This window comes from Leptidea sinapis, chromosome 41 (assembly GCF_905404315.1).
Source record: "Leptidea sinapis chromosome 41, ilLepSina1.1, whole genome shotgun sequence".
Classification (NCBI taxonomy): Eukaryota; Metazoa; Arthropoda; class Insecta; order Lepidoptera; family Pieridae; genus Leptidea; species Leptidea sinapis.
Genome location: NC_066305.1, coordinates 5,337,144 through 5,364,504, shown reverse-complemented (window position 1 = coordinate 5,364,504; position 27,361 = coordinate 5,337,144). Strand labels below are relative to the sequence as shown.

Sequence of the window (27,361 nt, the reverse complement as noted above, 5' to 3'; positions counted from 1 at the left end):
CACCATCTGGATGTTTGGCGTCCCTCCACGGTGTAGTTTTCACGCAAGTTTCTTCCACGTTTCGTTGAGCTTTCTTTTGCGGTGTTTCCAGAACGACATGTGTACCTTCAAAAAAGTGCGTACACTTTTCTAAAAGGTGAAGGAGGTCGTTATGAAGTGTACAGCTTATTTTTCTCAATACTTGAGCCATTATTAACTGATTTAGATAATTTTATTACCTAAACAAACAATAAATCCTACCTACTGTAATATGTGAGTAGGTACTGAACTCAAGAATAAGGAAATCTTGAAGCCGGCTGATCCACAGAACGTGCAAGCCATAAACTCATTGTTTACTGATACTCAGAATGAAGAAAAAAAAGGTAACAAAACAATGAATAGCGATTGACTGAAAAATAGTTATGATTTGAGAAGTGTCGTTTCGTTTTATCTCGATAAGAAATGTTATCGCTAAATCATTATTCTTAATTAATTATCTAACTTTATACTATGCAGTATTAGCAAAATATAATCTGAATGTTTTAATTAATAGCAGGTAATGTTTATTTAGTTTTTTTTTATCTAATTTGTGAACAATCCGGTCTTTGTCAAGATTGTTCAGATGTTTCTACGTATTTATTTTTGTGTTTTCAGTTTTAAATTATGGAAACAATAAGTGCATCGCCTGTGCAAAATAATTCTTCCGAATTAGAGGGCTCGAGAGTGTCTAGCCCTAGTAATAATATTCGTCGAAACTATGAAGGCCTTTCGTCAAGGTCTGCCAATACTTCCGCAGAAATCACACAATTTGAAGAGAAAATGCGACGCAAACTACAGTTTTTCTTTATGAATCCGATAGAGAAATGGCAAGCGAAACGCAAGTTTCCTTATAAGTTCATGGTACAAGTGATAAAAATAGTATTGGTAACTTTCCAACTGTGTTTGTTTGCGCATAACAGGTATAATCATGTGAACTACACATGGGACAACCGTATCAGCTTTTCCCATCTGTTTTTACTTGGTTGGGACTCTACTAGAGAGATCAATGCATACCCACCAGGAGCTGGTCCTCTAGCTGTATATAAGCTAAATGAATTTTATGATACTCTTGATTTTGCATTCAATGGATATGCTAATCTTTCTAATGCAATTGGTGCTTACTCATACAATGATGAAAATAATAACATGCCTGATCCAATTTTCTGTCTATACAATTATAAACAAGGCATTATTAATGGATTTAATGAAAGTTATGAATTCAATTCTGAAATCATCAAGACTTGTACTAACTTTACAAAAAGTGAAGGACTCTTCAAATCACAACAAAATATTGATGATGCCGGTATGAAGATTAATTTTGATGCTTTAGTGCGAGCTACATTATCATTTTCTGTGAAAACCATTAATTTCCGAGCAGCAGGGCCAATCACTCCACCTGATTGTTACAGATTTGATGTTGATATTGTATTTGATAATGAAGACCATGATGGCCAGATGTCGTTAACACTAGAAGCTGAACCTTACAAACTAGTATGCAAAGGAGATCAAGCATATATAACTGATAATCAAATTGATCAAATATTAAGAAGCATTTTGAATATTTTTGTTATATTAATATGCAGTGCATCCCTGATTCTTTGTAGTAGGGCAATTTATAGAGCTCAGCTTTTGAAAGAATTGACAGTTCAATTTTTCCATAAAGCATATAATAAACATTTAAGTTTGGATGGACGGTTAGAGTTCCTCAATATTTGGTACATAATGATAATAGTAAATGATATACTAATAATAATGGGTTCTGCAATTAAAGAACAAATTGAAAGGAATCAATTTACAAATGACCAATGGAATGTTTGTTCTCTGTTTCTTGGTACAGGAAATTTATTAGTTTGGTTTGGAGTTTTACGTTACCTAGGATTTTTCAAGACATATAATGTTGTTATACTTACTCTGAAAAAGGCAGCCCCAAAAATATTCCGATTTTCATTCTGTGCTTTGCTTTTGTACGCAGGTTTTATGTTTTGTGGGTGGCTTATATTAGGACCATATCACATGAAATTCAGATCACTTGCAACAACATCTGAATGTCTTTTCTCATTAATTAACGGTGATGATATGTTTGCTACGTTCTCAATCATGTCTAAGAAGTCTCCAATGTTGTGGTGGTTTAGCCGGGTCTATCTTTATTCATTCATAAGTCTTTACATATATGTTGTATTGAGTTTATTCATCTCTGTTATTATGGATGCCTATGATACTATAAAACAGTATTATCAAGAAGGTTTTCCAAAAAGTGATTTGCAACAATTCATTGGTGAGACGAACATCAATGATGTTTCATCTGGTATTTACAGAACACACAGTTCTACATCTTTAAATGCTTTTATGAATTCATTATTTTGTTGCAATGTATACAGAAGTGCATACTCCAAGATTGGAGGAAGTTCAACTCTTAACATACTTTAAGTAACTCAAAATAGCAAGTAGCAAATTGTAAATAAAATTATGTTTTGTACTTTGTGTATAGCATTTTAATTATTATTGAAGAGTTACCAAACAAGCCATCCAAAGAGATTATAGGATTTTATGGGTGGATAAATATTTTATCATTATATTTTAGTATACTTAAGATAAGTATAAATTATATTGAGTATTTGGAAATACTGTGATGTGCTTCATTTTTGTAATAAAGCATGTTTATTATCATGTTCTGTGTTTCATTTTCTTTAAGTTATGAAGATTGGTACCTTAGTGGCTATATCCGTAACAGTAAATTTCGCGAGACACTAAAAACTTATTCTATAATTATTCCGAATTTATAAAATTTGAAGATCCCTAGAGAGAAATATGCAGCTTTACCCTTTATTTTGTTGAGTTATCCTTTCTGTTTCTATAAACTAAGGAGGATCAGGGAGCTGTTTGGTTTGATAAGGGAATAAAGTTAAACAGAATTGAAATCTAATAAGTCTAATCACAAAAGTTTAATGTACCTAAGTATTTTTAAATTAATAGGTAAATATTGTTACTTTAGTTACTTAACATAAGTCCTCATCACGGACTAGTAAAAAAAGAAGGACTCCGCGCCTCGATATTGGCAAGTGAAGCAACTTTATGCTAGTGTGTGTGCGGTTACGGGGTATACCAGTTACACAATTTATTCTCCCTTAAATAATCATATATCCACAAATACTTTTATGCTATTGGTTTTACACGTTTTCACAACGCACGACAGCATTTTTTAAAATATTTTATTGCAACGCAAACTGATCTGTCCCAGACGATGGCAAATCTCATAATGGCGGCCAATCGGCTTGTATTAGTGTAAGTGTATATAGTTACACGTTTACCGGCTTGTTTTGGTGCCTCACTGTTATGTAAGGTGGCACGGAGTCCTTATTTTTTTACTCGTCCGTGGTCCTCATATGGCAGGTTATCATAATATGTTAGAAAATTAATAAGTGGCATCATTGTATTTACTTGTTGGGGATTTTTCTTCCTTGTTAGTTTTAGTTAGACTGTCCACATGTGTGCCGAGATGTCTTACACTGTATTTGCGAGGTACCTTAGCACATAGAATTATCAAGCTTTTTTTTCGAGCTTTTTAGCTTCTATCTATAGGTTGCTATTTTTTGTTCCTAGTTTAGTTTATCGAGGTGGGAAATTTTTAATTTTCTTGAGTGGCCTGTGTATATCAACATTATAATGGGAAAGAGTATTCTTTATTATTATAAGTACTACATTTTTTTCATTTATTAATAATTCAAGTAACTTTCATAGTTTTCGAAACAGAAAAGTTGGAAACTGTACCAACTAGATACAGAACCCATCCGTAACAAAGCTAGGTTCACAGTACAGCTCAAAAGTGCAGCTTTCCGGGGTAGTTTCAAGTTCACAGCCACTAAATGCTGGAATGACTTGCCACCTCCTCTTTGCAACCTGAAAACAACTTCAAATTTTAAATTAAAATATAAGAATCGTTTATTACATAAATAAATAAGCAATCAATAATTCATAAGTTTTATAAATATAAATAAATATTATTTAGGTATAATACTTTAGTCACATTACTTGAAACATCCTGAATTTTTTACAAGTTTAATTTGTAATATATTTCCATGCATCCATTTATGGTTATCAGGTAACTAGGAACTATTTAATTTAATTATGAAAATATTTTAAAATATAAGAATGTTACCTCTTCTTTAAGGCCCAATATCGTGTGCATAATCAATTTATGATTTTTTTTCTTCCTCTTCTCATTATGTCTATGTCCGCGAAGTATGTAGGTACTCGTATGTAAGTTAAATACAACTTTCAACAATAAATCACTGACTAAAACTATAATGTTATAAAAATTATAAACATCATAGTGTTAGGTAGTTAACTACATATTGTATTTTATTAGTTTACCTTTTGTATAGTAATATTATGTAAGTATTTTAAGCTATAAATGTATTTGTATGTTGTGGTTGCTGTCCGTGCTGCGAAACACGGTGCCCACTGAAAATCAGTGTCGAACCTCAGACGGCTCGACGTATAGTACTCAAGTATACTGACTACTGAGTGGGCCTCCGATTGGCAACACTAAAATCACAGTAGACATGTGCTAAAGTGATTGCACAGCTCCATAATATTATTGTTTTCATATTCCTTTTTAAATTCCACTGGGTCTGTTTAATTACTCTTTAGTATTGTTACTAACACATTTTGTTGAAATTACTTATTTTGTTAAAGGTTCCTTTTATAATGATACCTATAAATTTCACCCTAATATGTCCTGCAGTGTAATTAAGTTGCTTAATAAAGTTTATTATTATTATTACCTACTGCTGTATAGCGTATTGTAGATCTAGGTCATGGCTGTGGCCTTTGCATGGCGTAGATAGCTAACGCCACCAGTCTCAGGAAAATTTATCTGGTGCTCTTTGTAAATTACTTTCAATCGGTAGATAGCATTTAACGTTTTATTTTGTATGTTCGATAATTGTGGTTTTGTGACTTATCCTTCATCATAAGTTTTTTTTAACAATAGGTACAGAATGGTAAAACACAAAATAGTATAACAATTTTATTAAATGCATCATTTTTTGCACACGAACAACATAATATACATAGACAATAACTTAGTTTATCTACACTATAATGCATATTATGAATACCTAATACAATCATTATAGTAATATGATCTCGAAATTAAAATCTTAAAACACGATTAACTTATAAACTAAAACAGCCAAAATATTCAGGACATTATTAAATAAGACGTTTCAAAATTGTTAGAAAATATGGCATTGACTCTATAATAGCCATTCAAACAGTTCTAGCACAAAATATTATATTTGTAAGTGTAATAAAAATAAAGGATCATTAAAGTTTAGAATATTTCGAACGCTTAATATAGAATTATATGTTTCCAAAACTATTTTCAAATATACAACGTTATTATATTTTTTTTCCAAATCTGAAAGTGTGTATATGTGCAAGTTAGTTCTTTTTTCATGCGAGTTAAATAATGCAATGAACCATGTACCTACCTACATATTATTTGTGGCTAATATTATTTAAAATTTCGACAAACTTGAAATTGAATCCTATATTCAATTTTGTAAACATTCCTCCGGAAGTCTAGAAAATTCCCGAAATAATCAACGTCATAAAAACACTGATAAAGATATTACCTACATGTATTTTTTTTAAATAAAATACATCACTAGATGGCTTTCCATTCGAAAGGATTTAAGTTTCTTTGAATCACAATGCTGATATTTATATGGCACTTTTCAAGTGACACAAAAGTTCCTGACTGCACACTATTCGTACGCTCGTTAAGAAAAATTGATTTAAATAATTTTATTTTTACAGTTAGATGGAATAATTGGCCAGTATATAGTCATATCTGTGCAAAGAACTTAAGATTTTAAAATTTTGTACTGAGACCTTAGATAGTTAAATAGCTCTATTGCAAATTAGTCCCTTATGTAATTTACACTATGATACAGTATTAATTGAAATCTGATATGGTTTTTCGATAACAAAAGTAAAATCTTAGATTATTTAAACATTAATATTATATAGATTGCCTGCCAGAAAATACAAATACTTTGTCATTAGCTGCAACATCATATAATACCTGCTCTATAAGCAATAAATTAAAAACTTATGAACATAAAAGATTACAACTAAGTCGAATCTAAAGCAAATCCTTATGTTTAGTATTGAGCTGCCAAAGTAATATCAACCCATCATACATAATGAAATCTTTGGTAAATTGTTAATGCTATCTGCATTAACAAAATGTTTACCTAAAATGTACCAAAGAAAAATTGCATATCCCAAGTAATTTGTACAAAAAAATATCAAATCAGTCTAATTCTGTCTACACCTTGCCCTCCACTCGACTAATAGTTTGAGGTTCAGCTCCCAACATGATTTGGATCTCGTCGGCACTTTTGCCTTTCGTCTCCGGGACAATGAAGAATATAAACACGAAACCAATCACCATAATACCAGCGAATAGCCAGAATACTTGCCCCGACCCTATGGAAGTATTTAGCGAGTTGAAAGTACTTGTGACCGTAAAACTGAGAAGCCAATTTAAAGTTCCAGCAGTTGAGCCCACGAATCCTTTTATATCTATCAGACATAACTCACCAGCCATCATCCAAGGTATTGGACCGAAACCCAGGGAAAAAGCTATTATGAAGAGCGAAAGGGACAGTAGAGGTACCCATGACATTGCTTGGACGATTGACGATTCTGCACCATGGGCGTCTTTTAAGAAGAAGTAAACGCCTAATGCAGTCGAGCAAAGACACATTACGAGAGCTGAAAATAGGAGGAGAATTCTTCTTCCTAGTTTATCGACAACCAAACTGGAGACAAAGGTTGCTGCCACTTGAATGACACCAATAATTATTGAAGATATAGCTGCCGGTATAGTAGCTCCAGCACTGGTGAATATTGCCGAGGTATTGAATATAACAGCATTTATACCAGAGAGTTGTTGGAACACCATCAAAGCGTAACATATAATTAACGCTTTAACAGCAGTTTTTTTAGTGATGGCAGAGGCGAAAGAAACTGGATTCCGTTTGGAATCTTCAGCCTTGGCCTGAAGTTCATTCAACTCGCTATCAACATCGTAATCTCTTCCGCGAAGGGTTATCAAAGCATCTTTAGCTTCATCGTGCCTTCCTTTAATAACTAAAAAGTTGGGGCTTTCTGGCATGAAAAAGAACGTAATTCCAAATATAATCGGTATAAACGTACACAGTATGTTAAAGACAAAAACGCTAGTATAACTACCGACGCCATATGCGAATAGTATTCCAACAGTGATCATCAACTGAAAATAACTTCCCAAAGTTCCTCGTATTGAGTCTTGGGCTATTTCACTGGTGTATGCTGGTGCGGTGACACAGAAGGCACCACCCGCCACCCCCGTGATGAACCTCCCAGCCAATAACATTCCGATATTGGCAGCGAAGGTGATGAGTAACCAGCCCAAAGTAAATGGAATGGTCAATAATAACATTGTCTTCCTTCGTCCTAGAAGGTCCATGATGAGACCTATGGGGAAGCAGATTGCCGCAGCGCCAAGGTTGATGAGTGACGAGACCCAGTCGCCTTGTGAACTTGAGACATCGAAATCATAGTCGGTGCTGTTTTCCTGAGTAATCTTCAATACAACTGGCGATGACCAGCCCAGCATTGTTCCGGCTGCTAAGGCACCAAGAGTTGCTGAAAAGAAGAAAAAATAAAATTAGCATCATCATAATATAGATATTAGTATTGCTACGTTTTATTCTGATGATATGAAGATTTTGGATGATTAGTTCAAACTTCTATGTTGACATAAAAAATTGTATTCCTCAATCAAGTGCTCGGACATGTTCCATTTAAATATAAATAAAATCATAATAAATGAATTCATTGCAAGTTATAAAACAGCTCAGAGCTTCAAACACAGTTAAACACCAACAGTTTTATGTTAATTGAATCTGTTATATATTCAAGGTTAGCTTGCAAATAAGATAATTAATATAACCATTGTTGTTACTTATCATGACTGAACCTTATCTAACCTAGATTAGAAGATTTTTTTTATGAAATGTGAAATTTTTCATTTATACGAAATTTTTACTCTTATAAAATTATTCTAGGATATTTGGTTTGATCATTCAGAGAGAATCAATTGAAGAGTCTGCACAATCAATAAGATCCTGTTTCAATCCTCAGCTGCCACATAAAGATGTGTTTTCGGTTTTGGATGGCAACTCTCTTGTGATTCCTCCGGTGTTAAAAGAGTGTATGAGCCGCGGTAATCACATTTCATCAAGTGACCCAAATTGTCCCCCTCTACCTTAAAAACAATTGATGAAAAGATTGTCTATAAATATTACCTAATAAAGCAAATGATAGAAAGGGTCTGGGATAGCCCTTTGGTGGACTAGTAAACATGTCTGTCTATTTAGCAAAGGGTTTAAGCCCTTCTGGTGATATTGTAGATTTTACCATATGGGTGTGTTGTTTTAATCCCGGCTTGTTGCGAATGTGACATTCCTCCATCTTTGAGACATCAGTATTAACGTAAAAAAATAGGAAAACGGTTGACCCTAAAGGCCATCCCTGCAACATCCCGGTAATTCCATAAATAACTAAACACTACTTTTTGAATTTACAAACGGCAATAAGTTTTGAATTAAGAAACCGATTTTAAAGCGGTTTTTTTTTATCCTCATAAAGATTCTTTGAGTTTCAATTGATCATATTCGGAATTCCGAAAAATCCGACCGGCTTGGTGGCGATCGAAGTGGTTTTTTGATGTTCCGGTGATGTTCCGAATTGTATTTATTTTCTATGTTTGGTCAAGGCCTTTTGAATGGCGCCAACCGCGATGAAATCGGTCGAGCCGTGCAAAAGTTATAAGAGGTTTACTTACATCCATACACACACACACACACACACATACACACACACACATACATACAGATACATACATACATACAGACGTACGGACACAGTCGAGGGAATAGTCAGGGAAGCTTCTTAGGGGCTTAAAACGTCGAGATCTGATGATAACTCGATTTTCGAAAAACTTTAAAAGGCATTTTTTTTCTTAGCGGGAAGTTACAAATAATATACACACCGGCACAATTAGGGGAACACAAAAAAAGCAGGATTTTAAAATCATTTACTTGAGGAACTGGCCAGTTATGATATTTTTTTAATTTATTGTCAAATTTGAAAATAGAAAATTAGATGACATACACTTTTTTCATTCATTTGTTTTATTTTCCCGAACAATACGTTTTGTCAACTTGTTCGAGTAATAACTACGTAATTGTTATTTTTTTGAAAAATTGCACTTAATGGTTTTTTATAAATTTGTTATTCTATAGGCAATTTTGTTTATTAAAAGCTCTTTATTATGCCTGACTTAACATCACTGGAAATTTTAGGGCTGATGAAATGAGAAGAAATGGCCATACCTACAGATCGATTGCCTCAAGGCTTCGTCGACCAGTATCAAAGATTCATCGCAGCATCCAGCGGTACAGATCGTCTAATTCTCTTGTGAGGAGGAGGGGTCAAGGTAGAAAAAGATGTACATCGAGGCGAGATGACAGTTTTTTACAACTTGGAGTTCGTAGGAATACGCGATTAACGGCTGTACAAGCTCGAAATGAACTGGAAGACGTTCGAGGAGTACGAGTAAGTGAGCGTACAGTTCGCAGCAGATTTGAACAAGTTGGTTTAGGGTCGTATATACCTGCCCTTTGGCCTTTTGACGTCTCTCAAGTTTTGGGCCTTTGCCCAAAACTCGAGAGACGTCACCGCGTAAACCGATCAAGCTATGCGCGAGAACATCGTCATTGGGATTTGAACGAATGGCAGCAGGTTCTCTTTACTGATGAGTGCAGAGTTCTTTTAAAACAGATCGATGGGAGACAGCGAATATGGAGACGCAAAGGAGAACGCCACATACAGTCTAATTTTGAACTCACAGTGGCTTATGGTGGCGGTTCGATTATGGTTTGGGGAGGAATATGTTTGGGAGCTCGCACGGAGTTAGTGATAGTCACAGGAGGGACCATGACAGCAGATCGATACATCAGAGACATTTTAGAAGATCATGTTATATCATTTGCCCCATTTATTGATGACGACTTTATTCTAATGCAAGATAATGCTCGTGCTCATAGTGCACAATCGGTACAGGCATATCTGAGCCACGTAGGTATACCGGTGATGCAGTGGCCAGCAAATTCCCCCGATATGAATCCGATAGAGCATGTCTGGGACTTGCTAAAAAGAAGAGTTAAATCCAGAATGCCACCCCCCAACAATCTGAATGAACTTGGAAATGCATTACTTGAGGAGTGGGAGTGGTTGCCTGAAGAAATCATCGATAACATAATCTGTAGCATGCCCAGACGAATGGAAACCGTAATCAGAGCTTTAATTTTATTGTTAAATCATTTAATGCTTACTTTTTTTTATTTATGTGATGGTTCATAATCATCTAAAAATTTCACTTATTTCAAATTTCTTTATTTTTCAATACAAAATAACGAAGACTTTTCAAAGTCGTTGTTAAAAGATGTTAATCAATTTGTTATTTTGTGTCTAATTACATTTTCGTCAAATATATGCGTTATTATCTCATAGTCTCACTTTTTTTTCTGTTCCGCTAATTGTACCGGTGTGTATATGTTGTTTCATATTTAATGTATAACTTGAAAATCATGTTATTAGCAAAGAATGGCCCTCATTATAGGTGATAAATTTCAGGCAAGTATTACAGTACACAGTTGCATTATATTTAAAACACGCTGCATGTAGGATATTATATAGGAATATGTATAGAGCATGCTATTACTGCAAATTAATTACCTGATAATGCAGCAATGTATTGAGGTAATTTCCGCCCAGTGTCACCTTTGGGCTCCACAAGAACAGATTGAGAAACTCCGACTTCAGCCATTGCTCCGTTGCCGTCACCTCTCTGAAAAAAAAAATTGTTTACATTGAATAGATAGCAAGCAATTAATAAATAGAAAAAGCAAGTAATGACACAATATCATGATATTTATCATAAAATGATAGAATGTATATTATGTCTACCCAAACCAAAAGATTATCAGTTTTAATTTCTATTGGACTTTTCTATGAAGAATATCCCAGATAATGTGATGCTAATCAAATATGTTAGAGGGGGTAGAAATGTTAACTGAATAAGTTTGACAGGGCAAAAACCCCCTTTTTTCCCCATTAGTTGTTTTTTTATTAATTTTAGGTGTGCCATATAATATGTGTCTGTAATTTTTATTTCCTCTTTCACTGTGTTAATATTTAGGCATGTATAGATTTCAGAAACTCTAAGTAACCAGCATGTGTTTGAGATACAGTGTACCCCACAGCTACATTCCTTTGGTCTATAATGGCCAAAAAATTATCTCATACATTCCTGTGTTTAATGTTTATTTCATCCATTTTAGTATGTGTTGGGTCACCTAACAGGAATAAATTGATTCGACCACTTGGACCTGAAGGTCCAAATGTCCAAGTATTTATCTGTTTTTTGTAGTGTTCTGATGTTATAGACAGTGGTGAAACACTCCCATCAAGTGAGCTCCATACTTCAGTCATTCTATGACTGACATAAAAATTTGGGTATAATTTTTACGGTGAGCAATTATACTTGCAGTAAAAATTAAGCTGTCATACTTATGTTTAGAATACTGGGCGCTAGGTACAAAATATTAGTTATAATACTAGTATTAAAATTAAAAAAGTCTACTGGGACCTCACATGCTTACACTAAAAGACAGCTATTTCATATAGACATATTTTTATAAAATAGCATCTAGCCTTTGCTTTTAATGTAAAGTTTTAGTTTAAATCAAGTTAGAATATAAGTAACAAATTCATCCATCATCATCATTTTACATAAATCACTCAATTTTATTGTTTCATAAGTTGTCTAAATGTAAATTTATCGTTAAATACCTCATGATAACTTGGGCCTGGTATAGCTGCAAGTAATGGTTCAGTCTCGGAGTCATCTTGCTCATGTGGGGTTTGGTTAGACCTCATTGTATAATTTTAATTAATATTTTTTTATTCACGACTTCTCTACTAAAGCAACCAAAGTCGATTGTTTAACTTTGCTTACAAATCATTGTTTTGTTTTCATTCAGCTAGCAACAACTCACGCAATATGTCAATAACAGATGTGCCTTTGTCAATGCCTAAATGACAGTAAACAAGTCAAAGTCACTTCACTAGACATGAGTAGAAATGCGACAATTGACAGCGGCTATGCTAATGACCTGTACTTTACTATACTCATTATCATATTCTAATTCATGGAGAAATAATTATGAATGTAATATTATTGTGTACAATTAATATTATATTAGAAACATTGACAAGCAAGATTTATTTTTTAAACCAAACATACATTTGGTTGTTCGAAAGAGATCGCTTTAAGCGATTAGATCGCCAATTAGGTTGTTTAAGATCCTTTTATAAATATAGTGTCTTTCTATCTACATTTAAGTTCATAGGTTTTAACACAATAGTACGGTATTGTATAATATTTTCGCATTTTTATTGTATGTAAATGTATAAGTTTTAGTCAAAAGTAAACTATGAACGAATTTATCCATCAATTTATTTATGCTATGTACCTAGGAGTAGGTACTTAACGGGAAGTTACACAAAATTACATGGTAAGGACTGCAATAAAAAGAAACGAATAATTATTCCTTAATTTGTATTACGCTCAAAAATTATTTGGGCTAGCATAAGCAACTGTATATAATTTAACGCCTGCACTGTTTCTAAGAGTAATTATTTAACAATGGATAAAGATTCGCAATAATGATTAGAGTTGCTGACTTTCATATATGTCTATTTAAGTAGCTAAGAATGTTTCTATATTTAGCGTCTAAACTCTGTACCTATATTATATAAGTAAGTATATAATTTAACTAATTACTACCTACTTAATATTTTTGGTAGGTAATAGGTAAGTGAATGAAACTGTTATCTTAATTAAACATGAAATACTTGCACTGTTATTATTATATTTTTACAATAACATCACACATTGCGCAAATCTTATATAATGAGGTGCATCAATTGAGTAGACCTTGAATACAATAATAGTGTTTTCGCATCCGTACACTTGACCGCACTTAACAAGCCGTGATTTTTCCAGTCCTTGACAATGACTGCATACAATGTTAAACACCGTAACATTAACCTAACAAAACACTTGTAGCAAAATTGTATGGATAACTTTGTATCAATATTAATGAGCATTTATTTATAGAACGTTAAGAATACGCTGACTTTGTCTTTGGTATATAATCTATATAAAGCACTTAAAGGCATTTATTATTTTGTTTCCCTCTATCTTTCCTTTTGAAAGTAGCATGAACGATTAATTGGGTTTAGTACATACATCTGTTTTCTTTTCAATAATATCACCAGAATGCATTAGAATGTAGGTGTTTGGTAACTATCCTTGTTACAAAGAAACGTTTAAACTGCACAAAGCTTAATAAATTATAATAAAATAATTGAATTGGTTATAGCGGTTAAAACTAACCAAAAACGCAGAGGGTATCCCCAAGCTGTACCCCAACATCAAAATCGGCCACGACATCTTTTGAGGCTACAAGTTCTACCATAAATATTCTGTTAAATCTTTTCAACAAAATTGAACATAAGATTATATGTTCCGTCAGAAAAGAATTGCCGACCTTAAGTCGAAAGATATTTAGAAATCGTATGTGCGAAAAGTGAAGAGATTGCTGCCTTTCATACCGAAAAGAACCAGCTTAAGACAACAGAACTTGACTTGCAAAAAAGTCTACTCTCTTCAGTGGTACATTTTTCTCGACGCTGAGGATCTGTCGGTAGGATTATAAATTCGATCTGATTCCTCTTCCAATCAACAGCACAGTCCTTGATCATTTTATACAAATTCTTCAGTCGCTGCCAATTCGGCAGCTAATCACCTTAAAATAGATTTTGCAGCAAAGAAGTTACAAATGATTTCCTACGCCTGGAGTGCAACATGCATCTCATGCGTCTTTATGGCTCTTTGTAACACTAGACAGTGTAACAAATGCCAAGAGCAGGATCCTAGATTTGTAACATCTGCTTTAGACTGTGACAGTCTTATTGTGAGAGCTTTAGATCCCATCTCTGTAGTCGATTGTAACCATCCACCATTAACTAATTATATCGTTAAATCGGCTGCTCACCAGTTATTTCAATGTAAATAAAACTGACCATAAGAATTTTTTAGTTTTTTATAAAGGGAATCATTTACGCATAAAACAAGAACTGTATAATATAAATTTAATCTATGAACTTTTCATGTAGGATGTAGATACAGTTATTTTAGAATTTTACTCTGTGTTAAACAAACTTATAAAAAACATATTCCCATAAAGGCGTAAATGAATTACCCGCCTTGGCTTACTGATTCTCTTATGTTATTAAATGAAAAAGAAAAAATTAGTAGACAATACAGGAATCATAAAAATGAAATGGACAAACTTCAGTATAATTAAAAGACAGAACACAAGTGATTTATAAATAAGGCCTATGACATATTATATATAATGAAAATTCAAGCCATCAAGAAGACAAATCCAAAAGCATTCTGAACTGTAGAAACAATAATAGCAACTCTGTAGCACTTATGAAACATAACGATTAATCAGCAAAAGGCGGCAATGACATTGCAAACTGTATTACAAAAAAAAATCTTCGGTTTATAATATAGAAGATGGTGGATCTTCTTTATTTATGTTAAATAAATTAATACTAACTAGCATCATAAGTGATTCTAACATATTACAAATGAAAACTAAATTGGAAAAAAGGAAAAATTAATACAAGTAAAAATGCTGGTATTGGTGGTTATACCCTCTAAAGTTTCAGCGCGCTTCTTTTTCTTAATACAATTTTGTTATAATTAAATCTATTCAGAAAATGGGTGTGGTCCCTCCATTTCCATCTTTCCAAGGTGTGGTAGCATTCAGAAATATGTACATTACTATTAGTAGTACCTAACTAGTAATCATTTACCACACAATCCTTTTTTACGTGTTTGGACCCAAGAAGATATTTAGAGCACATGTGTTTCTTGTAAAAGCGTTTACATCGCTTAAAACAGCCTTACTATTTATGTTTGTTCCTGGTGCAAACATTATGATTATTACAGTTTTTAGAAAGGACGCCAATATGCCTATGTATTGCGTTACACTGTCAAGAATATATAGAGCAGCAGAAGTAGTTCTTGATTGTAGTCTAGTTGATTGCTTAGGACCTAAGTATTAATATCGGCTGCATTGCCCCATTTAAATACACTATAGGAGATAATACTATGATCATAATTATTAAAGTAAGCTCGAGCCGTATATCTGTCAATTGTCTTATCTTCGTAACTAATTATACCCTTGTATATTTCTTGTTCAACTTTTTCAAAAAACTGGTAGCTTTGGTGGTAAAATCTCTAACTTTGACTATAATAATGGGAGGATAATTTGATTTAAATAGACCAATGGGCCGTACCACCCGCAGCCAAGAGCTGACGGAAATAAACATGTCATATCCAATACTCTTTGGATTGAGAGATATCCAGACTATAACAATGATCTAAATAGCTCTCGAGAGATTCAGATCTAAAATTTTGAGCTTGCAACAACCCCAAATTTTTAAATCTTCGGACGCTAAGTGGAAACCTCTTGAAATAGGAACTTAAAACCGTATCAGATAGATAAGTAAAGCAAGATGGCTGAAAAGATTAAGCCAACCAGAGAGCTGAAAACAATTTGTATACACCGATTTGAATACCTCAAGGCCTCTTAAGTGGGATCTATAACACAAAATGAAACGGTTTTTTTTAGAGATTTTGATCTTTTTTAACCAAATTTACCTTTCCAGGGACGAGTATCACTTTTGGAGTGGACGTAGCAGTACAGCTCGTGGTCGCATTAACGAAGATACCGGCTGTCAGGATCCCTGCAGCTAGGGGAGGACTGAAGGGGAACACCCCCAACGCAATACCCCTCGAACCAAACATTGCACAATAACTAATCTAGCGCAACTGTTGGGGATTTTGGATCATATCTGCTTATCTTATCGAGAGTACTGAAGTATTTGTCATGCGAAAAAGTAAATTTGCAAATAACATTATTGATGTACCTATTGTTACTGTCTACAGAAAAATATTTGTAATAAATCAAACTGTCGGGTTTAATTTTCTAAAAAGTAAAGGTAATGCTGTTGATTACCAAATAATAAATAAATAATTACAATAAGATGAGCAGTAATCAGTAAGTGTTGCTAATTATTTTTGAAACGATTAATTATGAAAATGGAAATTATAAAAAACAATAACCACACTCACGCCTGTGTCCCAGGGAACTTGACTACCTACGGTTTCGTTACAGGATATAATATATTTATTGATACGGACGTATTTGCCCAGGTCGTGTCCACACTTTTTCGAAGTGTCAGCGTTCTTTTCAGTTTTCTGAAATGGAGAATCTCGAATGGGGAAACAGGACATGTTCGGCACAATATTAGCATTTACCTCTGCAAATACTACCTACTGTCACTTTCTTGAAAATTTTAATTGCTTAAAGCAGGGCTAGATACAAAAGTGTTCATTTCTGGGGTCGTGGGTTTTTATACTAAGATCATAATATCTTAGAATACTATTATAACGGTTAGTCTTGGAAGAATAACGCAAGAGCCTTAAAGCTTTAAGCCTTTAAGCTTGTTTTGTACCACGTGCTATCACATTATTAAACTTACAGATTGTAAATACATGTAACTTTATACGTTCAAGTGTACGTGAAATATAATGGTATATTATATAATTATTGTTTTCGTGTCCGCGTGTATGACGCTATAAACTTATTGGACGAGTTCAATGCTTAAAACATTTAATTTTCCTGGATTGTCAAACTATTACGTGACATTTAGCTTTTCATGTGTGCAATCATTTGTGCAATCACAAAATGGCCAATTTATTTATTTCAGAAAAAGAGTCTTTAAACCCGGTATAGCCCGGTTATAAGTAGAATTTGGCTCTACTAGAGATCTATAAATTTTAAAAGAAGTAAAAGTAGTGGGCGTGTAGTATAATTTAATTATAATATATTATAAATATAATGAATTAATCAATTTAACTTTAGATACGCTGAAAATATCGATACACTTTGAAACTACCAATAATAAAAATAAAACACCTCGTTATGTAGGTATTATTTTAGACTAGTAAAATTATAAATAGGTATGTTCATAACATTCGATCATTTCTGTATTATTCAAATAACAGTTTAAAATGACCAAATCGTCGCGGCCATCTTACTTTCAAGCAATTTTGACTTTCAGAAAGGGCTAAGTGGCATTTAAAACACTTCAGGGCCAAAGTGATTTGTGTGAATGAAAATAATTGGTACCATTTACAAATAATGTGATTTTTTGTTTATATTTACATGTACAGACAACCTTATATAATACTTATATCCAATATCTTAAGCATTAAGAATAACACAAAGATGCCACACAGTCGCACTACAGTGATATGATAACAACTTCTTTGTACTGTTATCAGTAAGTACTTGTAACAGTTCAGTTTATTTTTGTGTATATTTAAAAAACTTATTTAAACGACTATAATGACTTAATTGCCTGAATTTTCGTCTGAATTATTATAATTAATCAAAGTCATATGTATAATATATATTTCAATTTAAGACAATCTGAATCTTGCCTTTGCTTACAACATAAAGAAAAATCTGTATAAGGCTTTGTCTCCGCGATATCGCGTTCACAATAATTATAATCCTCGTTAAGATTTTAAAGGAAGTAAATATTACTCTCGGGTACTGAAGTAATATCACATAATTTCTTGGTAATTTATATCTTCATTGTATTAACTCAACAGCTCTTATTATATTTATAAATAACTTCAGGTAACTAGAATGTACTTTGTGAGGATGTCACAAAGCCAACGTATTATAATGTTACAAATCGATACAATTTTCTGGTTTTATCTGGTCATTGATGGGTTATGATGAACGTGTCCATTCTCTTTAACAATTTTGCTACCATTTTGCCTTATGTCCACAGTACAGAAATAAAAATTATCTATTCGACAACTTGTTGTATTCTTATTAGGCATAAACTGACTAAAGTTAATTTTACCCCATTCTGAGACCTGCACGGGACTGGTGGTCTCGATACAAAATATAAATACCTTTTATCGGTACTGGTGAACAATTTTCAGGACAGAGAGACCACCTTGGAGTCATCTTATATATCTACCATTGATATTCAGAAGTAATCGTGTAGTGGATGGCACACAGCCTTGAAGAAATCCTGCGTTTTCGAACTTGCGGATGAGCAAACACCGTTAACAAGGACTTCAGTGCTGATGGTGAGGAAGCTAATGATCCACTTCCAAAAACCGAGGATGCCCATAGGATAGATAGAAGTGCCTTATCCCATAATGGATCCCATAATCTGGATATATCAAAGGTTCTTTGACATATCCAGACTAACTGTATGGTCCATTGCTTTCTAAGATCGCTGATAATCTGTACTAAATTGGGTATACTTGAAGAACACTAGCCGATGGTCTATGGTCGACTGGCCATCAACTAGATATATGACGAGCGCCAGCCAAAAATTTAGATTGACGATGATTTTTAAAAGCAGTGACTATAGTAACAGGCCTGAAGCTAGGCAGGCCTGAATTAGTGATCATACTATGTATTATGGATGATAACCTCCTAAGCCTTTTTGTATTGCGTAACCTCGGATAATATTGAAAGTGTAATGGTCAGATGATGCTGCCCACTGTAGTGGTGTATCTGCCAACTCTGGCACTTGCTTTCATAAATCAGCAGAATGTATGTAACACTTTATGTTATCTCACATTAAGTCGAGCTGCGTACAGTTTATGACTGATCGATATCAGCGCAATAAATGATTACAACATCTAGTAATTTCATTTTATAGCGCCGACTTTATTAACTCACTATTTATGTTAGTACTAAGCAACAAAATAATAGAAAATCAAATTGCAGTCTGGCTGGCATATCTTAAGTTAAAAATTGTATAATATTATGTTTAAAAAACAAGCTATCACGGTCAGAGCACAGTACAAGAACAACTATCTGAGCGACACAGTGTATTATAATGTGTGGTGATATAACGGAGACATTACATGAACACACCGTTAGAGCTATCCAACCTTAATTGTAAAAAAATAATTCTTAAATTTAAAGTAACTAATAGAAATACTGAAATTTTCAAACGAACAAATTATATATTTAGGAAAATTTAAGCACAGAGTCTACGCTAGCGCGCAGCTACTAAATTTCTTACAGGACGTTTCGAAATTATGAAAAATTGATTTATTTAGGTCAATTATGCATTTTTTTTTTGAATATTTTTTTTTTGTGATTAGCTACGGTTAAGTAGTTCTACCCGTGTGTTTAATGTAAAAATAAATTCGATATTAGCTGTCGAAGTCTCGTCAAATTTGAAGGGGCCTGTTTAGTCTCTGGCTGTGTGAATATTTTGAGGACTTCGCCCACACCTACGCGTGTTTCCACACTCTAGTAGACTAGTCTAGACTCTAGAGGTACCGTAATGGTAACGCGGAGACGGTTCGTCTCATGGGTTGTGTTCAATCATATCCATTTGGCTAAAATCTTATATCGTAGACAGAAATACGTCATTCTTATTGGATACCCATTAGGATATCAGCTATGGATGGCTATGTAGTCAGCAGACTACATATCCAGGTGGGTCATGGTACTTTCAACCATTGCCTAGTCAGAAGTATAGTGTATAACCTAGGTAACACTGAAAATGTTAAGAAAATGAAAAACGGCTTAATGTAGAACGTTGCCAATACTTTTATTGTTTTTCAAAGTAATCTCCGTTACTCTCTACACATCGTCGCATTCGATGGAACCACTGAGAAAAGCACTGGGCCCATTCTTCCTTTCTTACTCGTACTTACTCGTACTTTCGTACACTTTCACTGCATCTTCAGGGCTCTTATTTATCTTAATTTAATCATTAGTTCTTGGGAATAAATAAAAGTAGCAGGTCAGGACTTTATGGTGGATGACTCATTATCTCGACACCTGCCATAGTCAAATATTCAACAGTCCGTTTTGCGGAGTGCGCTGAAGCATTGTTGTGGTGAGGATCCTCCTTCGAGGGCGCTGCTGTCGAATTTTTTCGACATACCAGTCTGCGGTAACTGTCCTTCCATCTTCTAGTACAACTGTCGCGATATGACCTTTTCGACCATAGGATGAGGCAATCATCTATTTTCCTTAACTTCTTCCTTTCTTTACCTTAGTTGGCCGATCCTCGAAAGGAAACACCCACTGAGCTGATTGTCTTTTGGTTTCGGATTCGTAGCAATATATCCAGCTTACATCACCCGTGACGATGTCAAATACAGCATTTGAGTCACCGCCGTTGAACTTATCTAACATTTGGCGACACCAGCCCATGCGAAGGTGTTTCTGGTCGTCGGTTAATGTCCATGTGGTACAAAACTGCCAGACGCCTAAATGTTCATGTAATATTTTTTTAAATTGACTCATACCAATGCCAGACGATGGAAACCTTGAGAGGCTCATTGTGGTCGGCAAAATAGATGGGAAGAGGCCTCGTGGACGCAGTCCAACACGATGGTCCGATCAGATCCGCTCCGCCCTCGACTCTACGGTTCACAATGCCTTTCACACCGCCAGAGACAGGAATAGATGGAGAGCGATCATACGTGAGAAAGTGATACAGAGGGGTGGTCACGACCCTCAGTACTGAGGATTACGACGCAGGGAGGAATGCCAGGCTTGCTCGTATCTGCTGATAGGTCACTCTCTAATCTTCCTCTATTATTTGTCACACAGCCTTGATGTTCAGTAGTCGCTGTTAAAGGACGTCCCTCACGCGGATCATCATTGAGATGGGGCTTCATTAATAAATGCTAATCGCAGCCTGTCATAGGTTTGTTGTTGAGTAAGCCCACAACGAAAGTCATAATAAATCATTTACCGAAAATATTCTAGCGTTAGGTTCATTTTCACGTGTAATAAGAGTTTTAGATTTGCCGCCAATTCACAAAAACAAATAACAAATGAATGCAATATACATTAGGTTACCAAAGAGTTCTAATATTGAAATTCAAAAAAAATTTTAATTAACAATGTTTTTGGCCAGTTCTAAACATTTTCAGTGCTACCGACGTATTTAAGACGCCTCCGTCGTAGAACGCCGCGTCTAGCTACCCGCCGCGGTTGGCACTACAAGTCAACAGATTGGGATCGCGCATCCTGCGTTCCTTTTTTGCATCCCATTCCTTGGGGCAGGGATTGTTTCCTTTTTTTCGAAAGACGAGCCCGCCCGTGGGCTGTTTCAAAGTGTGGTTACGAAACCTCTAGTTGCAAACAGTAGCCCACTGCAAAAAACAGGCGTATCTAGCTTGGGTTACAGCGCAGGACACAGAGAAAAGTTCAAAGTTTTATAGGAAATAGGACCGTGCCTTCCACGGAACAGAAACCAGATACATAAATCGACAAAGGCCCATGCGAAATCTATATGCAAAGTTATCTTTCATGTTATCCGTCCGGAACACACAAATTCGGGGTGATGTCATTGGTAACTTCAGCTAGCCGTTTCTGCCGCCGCTGCACACGGGGAGTACACTGCCCTATACGGTAACAGAGAAAGCCGATCTTCTGGACCCCACCTTTTCCTCAAATTCAACCATTAACTACATTGAAACCTTAAACTACTACCTGCAGTTGAGACAAAAACTGTAAGGTGAGCTCTATTTACTTCGAACGTTATTAATTACATAAATAATTACCTAAGTATCAAGTTATTATATTATCTTTTATATTTTATCGTGCGGAACTCTTGATTAGTAAATAAGATATTATTTTAGGGTTCCGTAACAAAAGACAATCAAATATTTGGATGCCGTTTTATTGGCTAATTATGCTATGCATCTATCTACGAATTGTTAAGAACTATGTTAGCACGATCCATATAAATAAATAAATTTCATTTTATTTCAGAGCAACCATTAGGAACGTCTTTTGCTAAGACTCCGCTATTCATGTGTCTGTTAGCAAACTGTATCGCATTAACCATAATAATTAGACAACTGAAAGTTTGAGAGGCGGTATAAGTGTTGACATAGTAGGTACTCAAAATGGCCGCAGATAAAAAAAAGTTAATTTAATATTTTAAACGTACATTTTAAGCAATCAAACAGGGTGTAAATACTACGTAATAAGAGGCGGGTAATTTAGTTTAGTTAGAAACGTGCAGTCATTTGACATTAGTTTGAAATAGTAATAGAAGTATAATCCGGCTAAATTTGAAAGCGAACGGTTGCTGAAAACTTAGTGGATTTCGTTTATCTCAGTTTTTTACAAGATTATAGCCGTCATCTGTCAATCTATCAATGACTACACAATTCATACAATCACTTTTTCGCTCTTTGAGAGTTTCTCGAGGCTTTATGGAACCCGCCGTGTGACAGTCGACATCATTTATTTTATCAGATGGCTTGTTCATCCTATGGTAGGTACTTACACCACATTTTATTAAATTATCTAAATAAGTTTGTTATCTAAGCAAGTATAACAATTCACATACTGTTAATATATTTTTTTATTGCTATAATACTGTTATAAAACAATAGTTAGTATCTATTGTTCATATTACAATCTCATGATAACAGTTAAAACATATCTAATAATAATAAAGAACAGATCCTCAAGTTTTAGATTGATTTTTTGCACATTTATAAATCATCTGTGTTAACTTTTGTATTTCCTTCTTTCTAATGAGGCTTGACTACTAAGTAGGTACTTAGGTATACAATAAATACATATTAGAAGAAGTACTATCCTCGATTTTTCAACCCTCGTGCTTCGAGTACGAGATTTTCATAAAAATAAAGCAAAAACATGCAAAAGGTACCTTATGGCATTCAATTACAATATTCGCTCTATTCGTGTAGTAAGTAGGAAGTAGTAGTGATAAGTAGCTGAAAGTAGGGCTGAAAATCTTTCAGATTATGTAAAATGGTACACATGAATAATATAATATACAGCACGGATCCCAGTCGCATTTTAGATTTTGTCTAATTAAGCTCTTATTAATAAGAAGCTTTTTTTCTCAACCATGTAAAATATATTAATAGGTGCGGGTACAGATGCCACAATACAGTTCAGTGTAAACCACATTCAGATTCTGAGACTGCATAAACTTACGGACCAACCGAAAAAGGAACAGAAAATGTAAAACACTGTTTTGACGTCAGAAACAGACGTGCGAGTAAGTATAAATGGTACCTACATACTCTGCACGCTTATGCATATATAGTAATTTATTTTGCGTAAGTAGTTATATATTAAGAACATTCGAATAATCATATAAACGTTGCTATGTATATTATACTTTCAAATTCAAATATTTTTATTCAAAATAGGATTTAAAATCACTAATTGAACGTCAAAATCTACCACCCATTCAAAAGAGACTGCCTCAGACCTGAGAAGAATGGGCGCAAGAAACTCAGCGGGTTTTTTTTTTAATATTTAATATGGATTTCATGTATCCAACCAAATTTCTGTTAGGTTGTTCAGGTTTCAATTCCCTGGAGGACTTTCGGCATATTTCACCTCGCGCTCCTGGACAAGAATGCTCAATGGGATCCATTCCCTAGTTTCTGATCTACTAAGGTACGCGGAGAACATTGAAATTGTACAATTCATTCAATTATTCTTTAATATTTCTTTTCTATATATAATTTTTCTTTTTGTGTTTCGTCTAATTAGTGTTATTGGCACTGCCGTGCTAATTGGACAATAAATAAATAAATTATTATTTTCAATTATATAAATTATAAAATGGCGTTTGATTATATGAAACAACTTCAGTTTTACTTTATGTTAAGTGTTATTAAGTCTTTATTTTCAATTATTATTCATTTAAAAATAAATATTTTATTAAACTATAGGTACTTACCGTTTAATTTGATTCATTGGACGGGAAAATGTATGCAAAACCACAAAATACAAGTGTTTCGAATATATTTTACCCTCGCAGGAAGGAGAGGTATAAAAACAACAGGCAACGAAAGAATTCGAATATCACTATAAAATATTTGCAAAGATTGCGAAATCTAGCCATGCAGGTAATATGTTTATGACTTTTGCAATTACTTTTGCATTTCCGTGAACTGATTATGTTAAACAGCAAAATAAGTCATTTTTATGTCACTAAAATAATCCAGATTTACACGGTTACGAAGAATTTTATTAAAATTAACTCCTCTACCTAGCAATTTAAAAATTACAGATGGTTAATCTAGTAAAGCTATTTCATTCTTCAGCTTATTAATTTATTCGGTAAATTAAATTATAATAATTATCACCAGTTTTTTTTTTATTAATATTATGACACAATAGGATTCTAATTGCTATACTTGTCTAACTTATACCGTTAGCTTATTTTTATTAAAAAAAGGATTGAAAATATTATTAAAAATAAAAACTTACCAAAAAATTAAAAAGTAGATCGAAATTAAAAGATAAACAATATCACAGAGACCGTAAAAACAATCGAACTAATCCATAGATTATTTTCGAATTTTTTTTACGCGCTCTTTTTACCGGCCAGCTAGTGCCAGCCTATTTTACTGATAACTGCATTAAAACTGAATGCAATACGTATCGTCGAGATCTAAACAAGATATCGCTCGCTGTAGGAAGCTTATAAATGACGCATGCGCACTGAAATTAAGTAATAGTTCGCCCTCGGATTTTCCCTGTTAACTCTAATTAAATAAAAGTTCATTTACATTCTTATCGGAACAGCCTCTCGGCATTATTGCATTAACTGACCATGTTATAATAGACTTATTGTATTTTGTTATTAACATTCATGTTATGACACTTGTACAAAATGAAGTTTCCGTATCATATAACGTTTTATAGAACTTATGAATTCGCGATGTGATGTTTAACTAGCGCTGATACTTGGGGCTTGCATATGATGACCCTAAAACGCTAGATGACGATATTAAAAGAATTCGAAAAACATTTTTTTCATAGAGCAGGACAAACGAGCGTGATATTATTTATGATAATATTATGAGAGCGTTTATGTCAAATGATCACCGCAGCCTTATATTTTGTAACACCAGTTGAATCACAGCAGTATATAATAATATATAGTAGCAGTATATAGTAATACCCCCCTAATAAATGCGATAGAAGACCCATTATCATGCACCAACTGTTCGCAACGCCAAGTATCAAAGTGCACTGAATTCGGACATTTCTAGCAGCTCTGTGTGCCACGCGGTCAAATGATTTGAGCTGATACTAGGGTGCACCGGACAAGAGATGAGAGATTCTGCGTTCTGTGTGTTCTTCTCTGTAAGACTGTCTGTAAGACTAGACTGCACTAAAAAATGGACTGGCTTGATGTATTGCTCTGCTTTATTAAAGAGATCTTGTTTCTTCGATGCCGATGCTTTTCCTTTCAAGATGATTGCGGAATTCGCAATAAAATTTGAAAACAAAATTTAAAATTAATTATGCAAATATTGGGGTTGAGCAGGTCAGCAATTCCTCATGCACACCAGAGGATTGACAGGAACGTTGCCAAGCCTATAGTTATTCGGATCCAAGCAGTCGCCTCTTTTGTGGCGCCACACAACCAGTAACATACCACCGTGTGGCAAATCTGATGACATAAAGAGTCTGAAAGCCAAACCGTTTAAGAGATTGCGTTTGTCGGGAGATATTGCCAAAATAAACGAAAGAGTATCTACCAAATCTACGTAAGCCCTTAGAAGTGAACCTGGTAGTGGGTGGAACGGTGGCAGGCCCAAACTTAGCTGTTGGACGGAGTTGAGCAAGTTCTCCAAGCTATGAACGAGTTGCAAGCGACAGATTTCACCAGACCAAGGCTCGATTTAGCTGTATCGCCACACGACAGTAGTGAAGTAAAAAAAAACTTCGCGTTATTAGTGCTAATTCAAATAGGCTGTAAATCATTTTCTATCCAGTTCCATTACATCACAATTTTTTCATAATTTATGATTAGAGTTAATCTGTCAATACTGGCCGCTTGGAACATGTCTTATCTAAATAATTAATAGTACATTATAACAATAATTCATTGATAAGATGTCTAGGAAATATACTGAACTTTACTACTAAATCTGTAACATTGTAATTATAATAATAAATATAAATTGTCTTAGAAATTGTCATTAAAATTATTGTCTATCTCGTTTTAATTTTAATGTTTGTTCCTGAAGTCAAATCCAGTTTAATCCTGAGCGGCACTGCATTGTGATAGGCAAGGCGTATCAATTACCATCAGCTGAACGTCTTAAATTTCGTTATTTTAATAAAAATAAAAAATAAATAAGACCGATAAGTTCCTATTGGTTGGGGAATGCATCAACAAAAAGCTTCGCGTTTGTAGAATGCCAAATACCAATGTATATGGTGGAATTTTGCATTTTGATGTTATGGCCACCTGCCGCCTGTAATTCTGCTGGTAGTAATCGGCAAACTCCTTTGATACTGTTAAAGATACAGAAACACCCCATATCTTTGGTCTGAAACCAAGTAATCAAGCTGACGGACTTGATCGTCTATAATTCGAGGCGCTCTTCGTTGTATGCGGTCAAATAGAAGAAGTTGGTACTGGGAAGCGAACGCTCAGAGATGGGGACATCGCAATGTTAGGTCTCGACTTTGCGCCTTATATAGTGATATGGCTTGAAGTGCAGTACGACTCGCCTTACCGAGGCTACACTTTTTAGAGGCCAAGAGACCACGGAAATTATTAATCGATCCCTATGTATGCCGATGCCACCTGTGGCAACTGTCTTCTAGATCACACATCTAACTAGAAGTGTGATCTAGAATAGAGAAGATACAAAGGAAGACTTTTAGCTTGTTCCACTGTCTGATCATCAATCACAATGCTAAACTGCGAAACACTCATTACAATTACTTTCGTCTTACATTCACTTTCATCCACTTATTTTATAACAAGTTAACAATGTCTTGCAAACATTACAACTTATTAAAAACTGAATTTAATACCCAGTTGTAATAGATATTATTCATCACTGGTTTATGTTTCATAGAAATTTTGTGGCCACTGCATTGTATGAGATTAGCGTGTATAAAAATCTTCGTTTCTAAAGATGAGCACATAACTTCCCTGAATTGTCTGAGGCTCCAGCACCTCCTACAGAAGAAGAAAT

General features: G+C 34.3%; 2 protein-coding genes across 7 annotated transcripts in view; one reads left to right on the top strand and one right to left on the bottom strand.

The window, feature by feature from the left end:
* The first annotated feature begins 367 nt into the window (after nt 1-367).
* On the top strand, nt 368-2,685 carry LOC126976591 (mucolipin-3-like). The gene is made up of 2 exons (XM_050824989.1): nt 368-535; nt 634-2,685. The coding sequence occupies exon 2, from the start codon at nt 643-645 to the stop codon at nt 2,443-2,445; it is 1,803 nt and encodes a 600-aa protein (XP_050680946.1). The 5' UTR covers nt 368-535; nt 634-642; the 3' UTR covers nt 2,446-2,685.
* Nucleotides 2,686-5,034: 2,349 nt separating this feature from the next.
* Nucleotides 5,035-27,361, bottom strand: part of LOC126976594 (facilitated trehalose transporter Tret1) — a 78,244-nt gene continuing 55,917 nt past the window's right edge. For 3 of the 6 annotated variants that reach the window (XM_050824997.1, XM_050824993.1, XM_050824995.1), the window contains exons 2-3: nt 10,876-10,987; nt 5,035-7,719 (exon numbers count right to left, since the gene is read on the bottom strand). In XM_050824997.1, the coding sequence (XP_050680954.1) occupies nt 6,356-7,719; nt 10,876-10,987 (1,476 nt within the window). In that variant the 3' untranslated portion in view covers nt 5,035-6,355. Of the gene's footprint in view, nt 7,720-10,875; nt 10,988-11,991; nt 12,190-15,943; nt 16,081-24,626; nt 24,789-27,361 lie in introns of those variants that run through there. The other 3 variants (XM_050824998.1, XM_050824992.1, XM_050824994.1) reach the window with 3 other exon arrangements.

Excerpts from the sequence above, each read along its gene's own strand:
- LOC126976591 (XM_050824989.1), top strand. The coding sequence starts at position 643 with ATGGAAACAATAAGTGCATCGCCTGTGCAAAATAATTCTTCCGAATTA.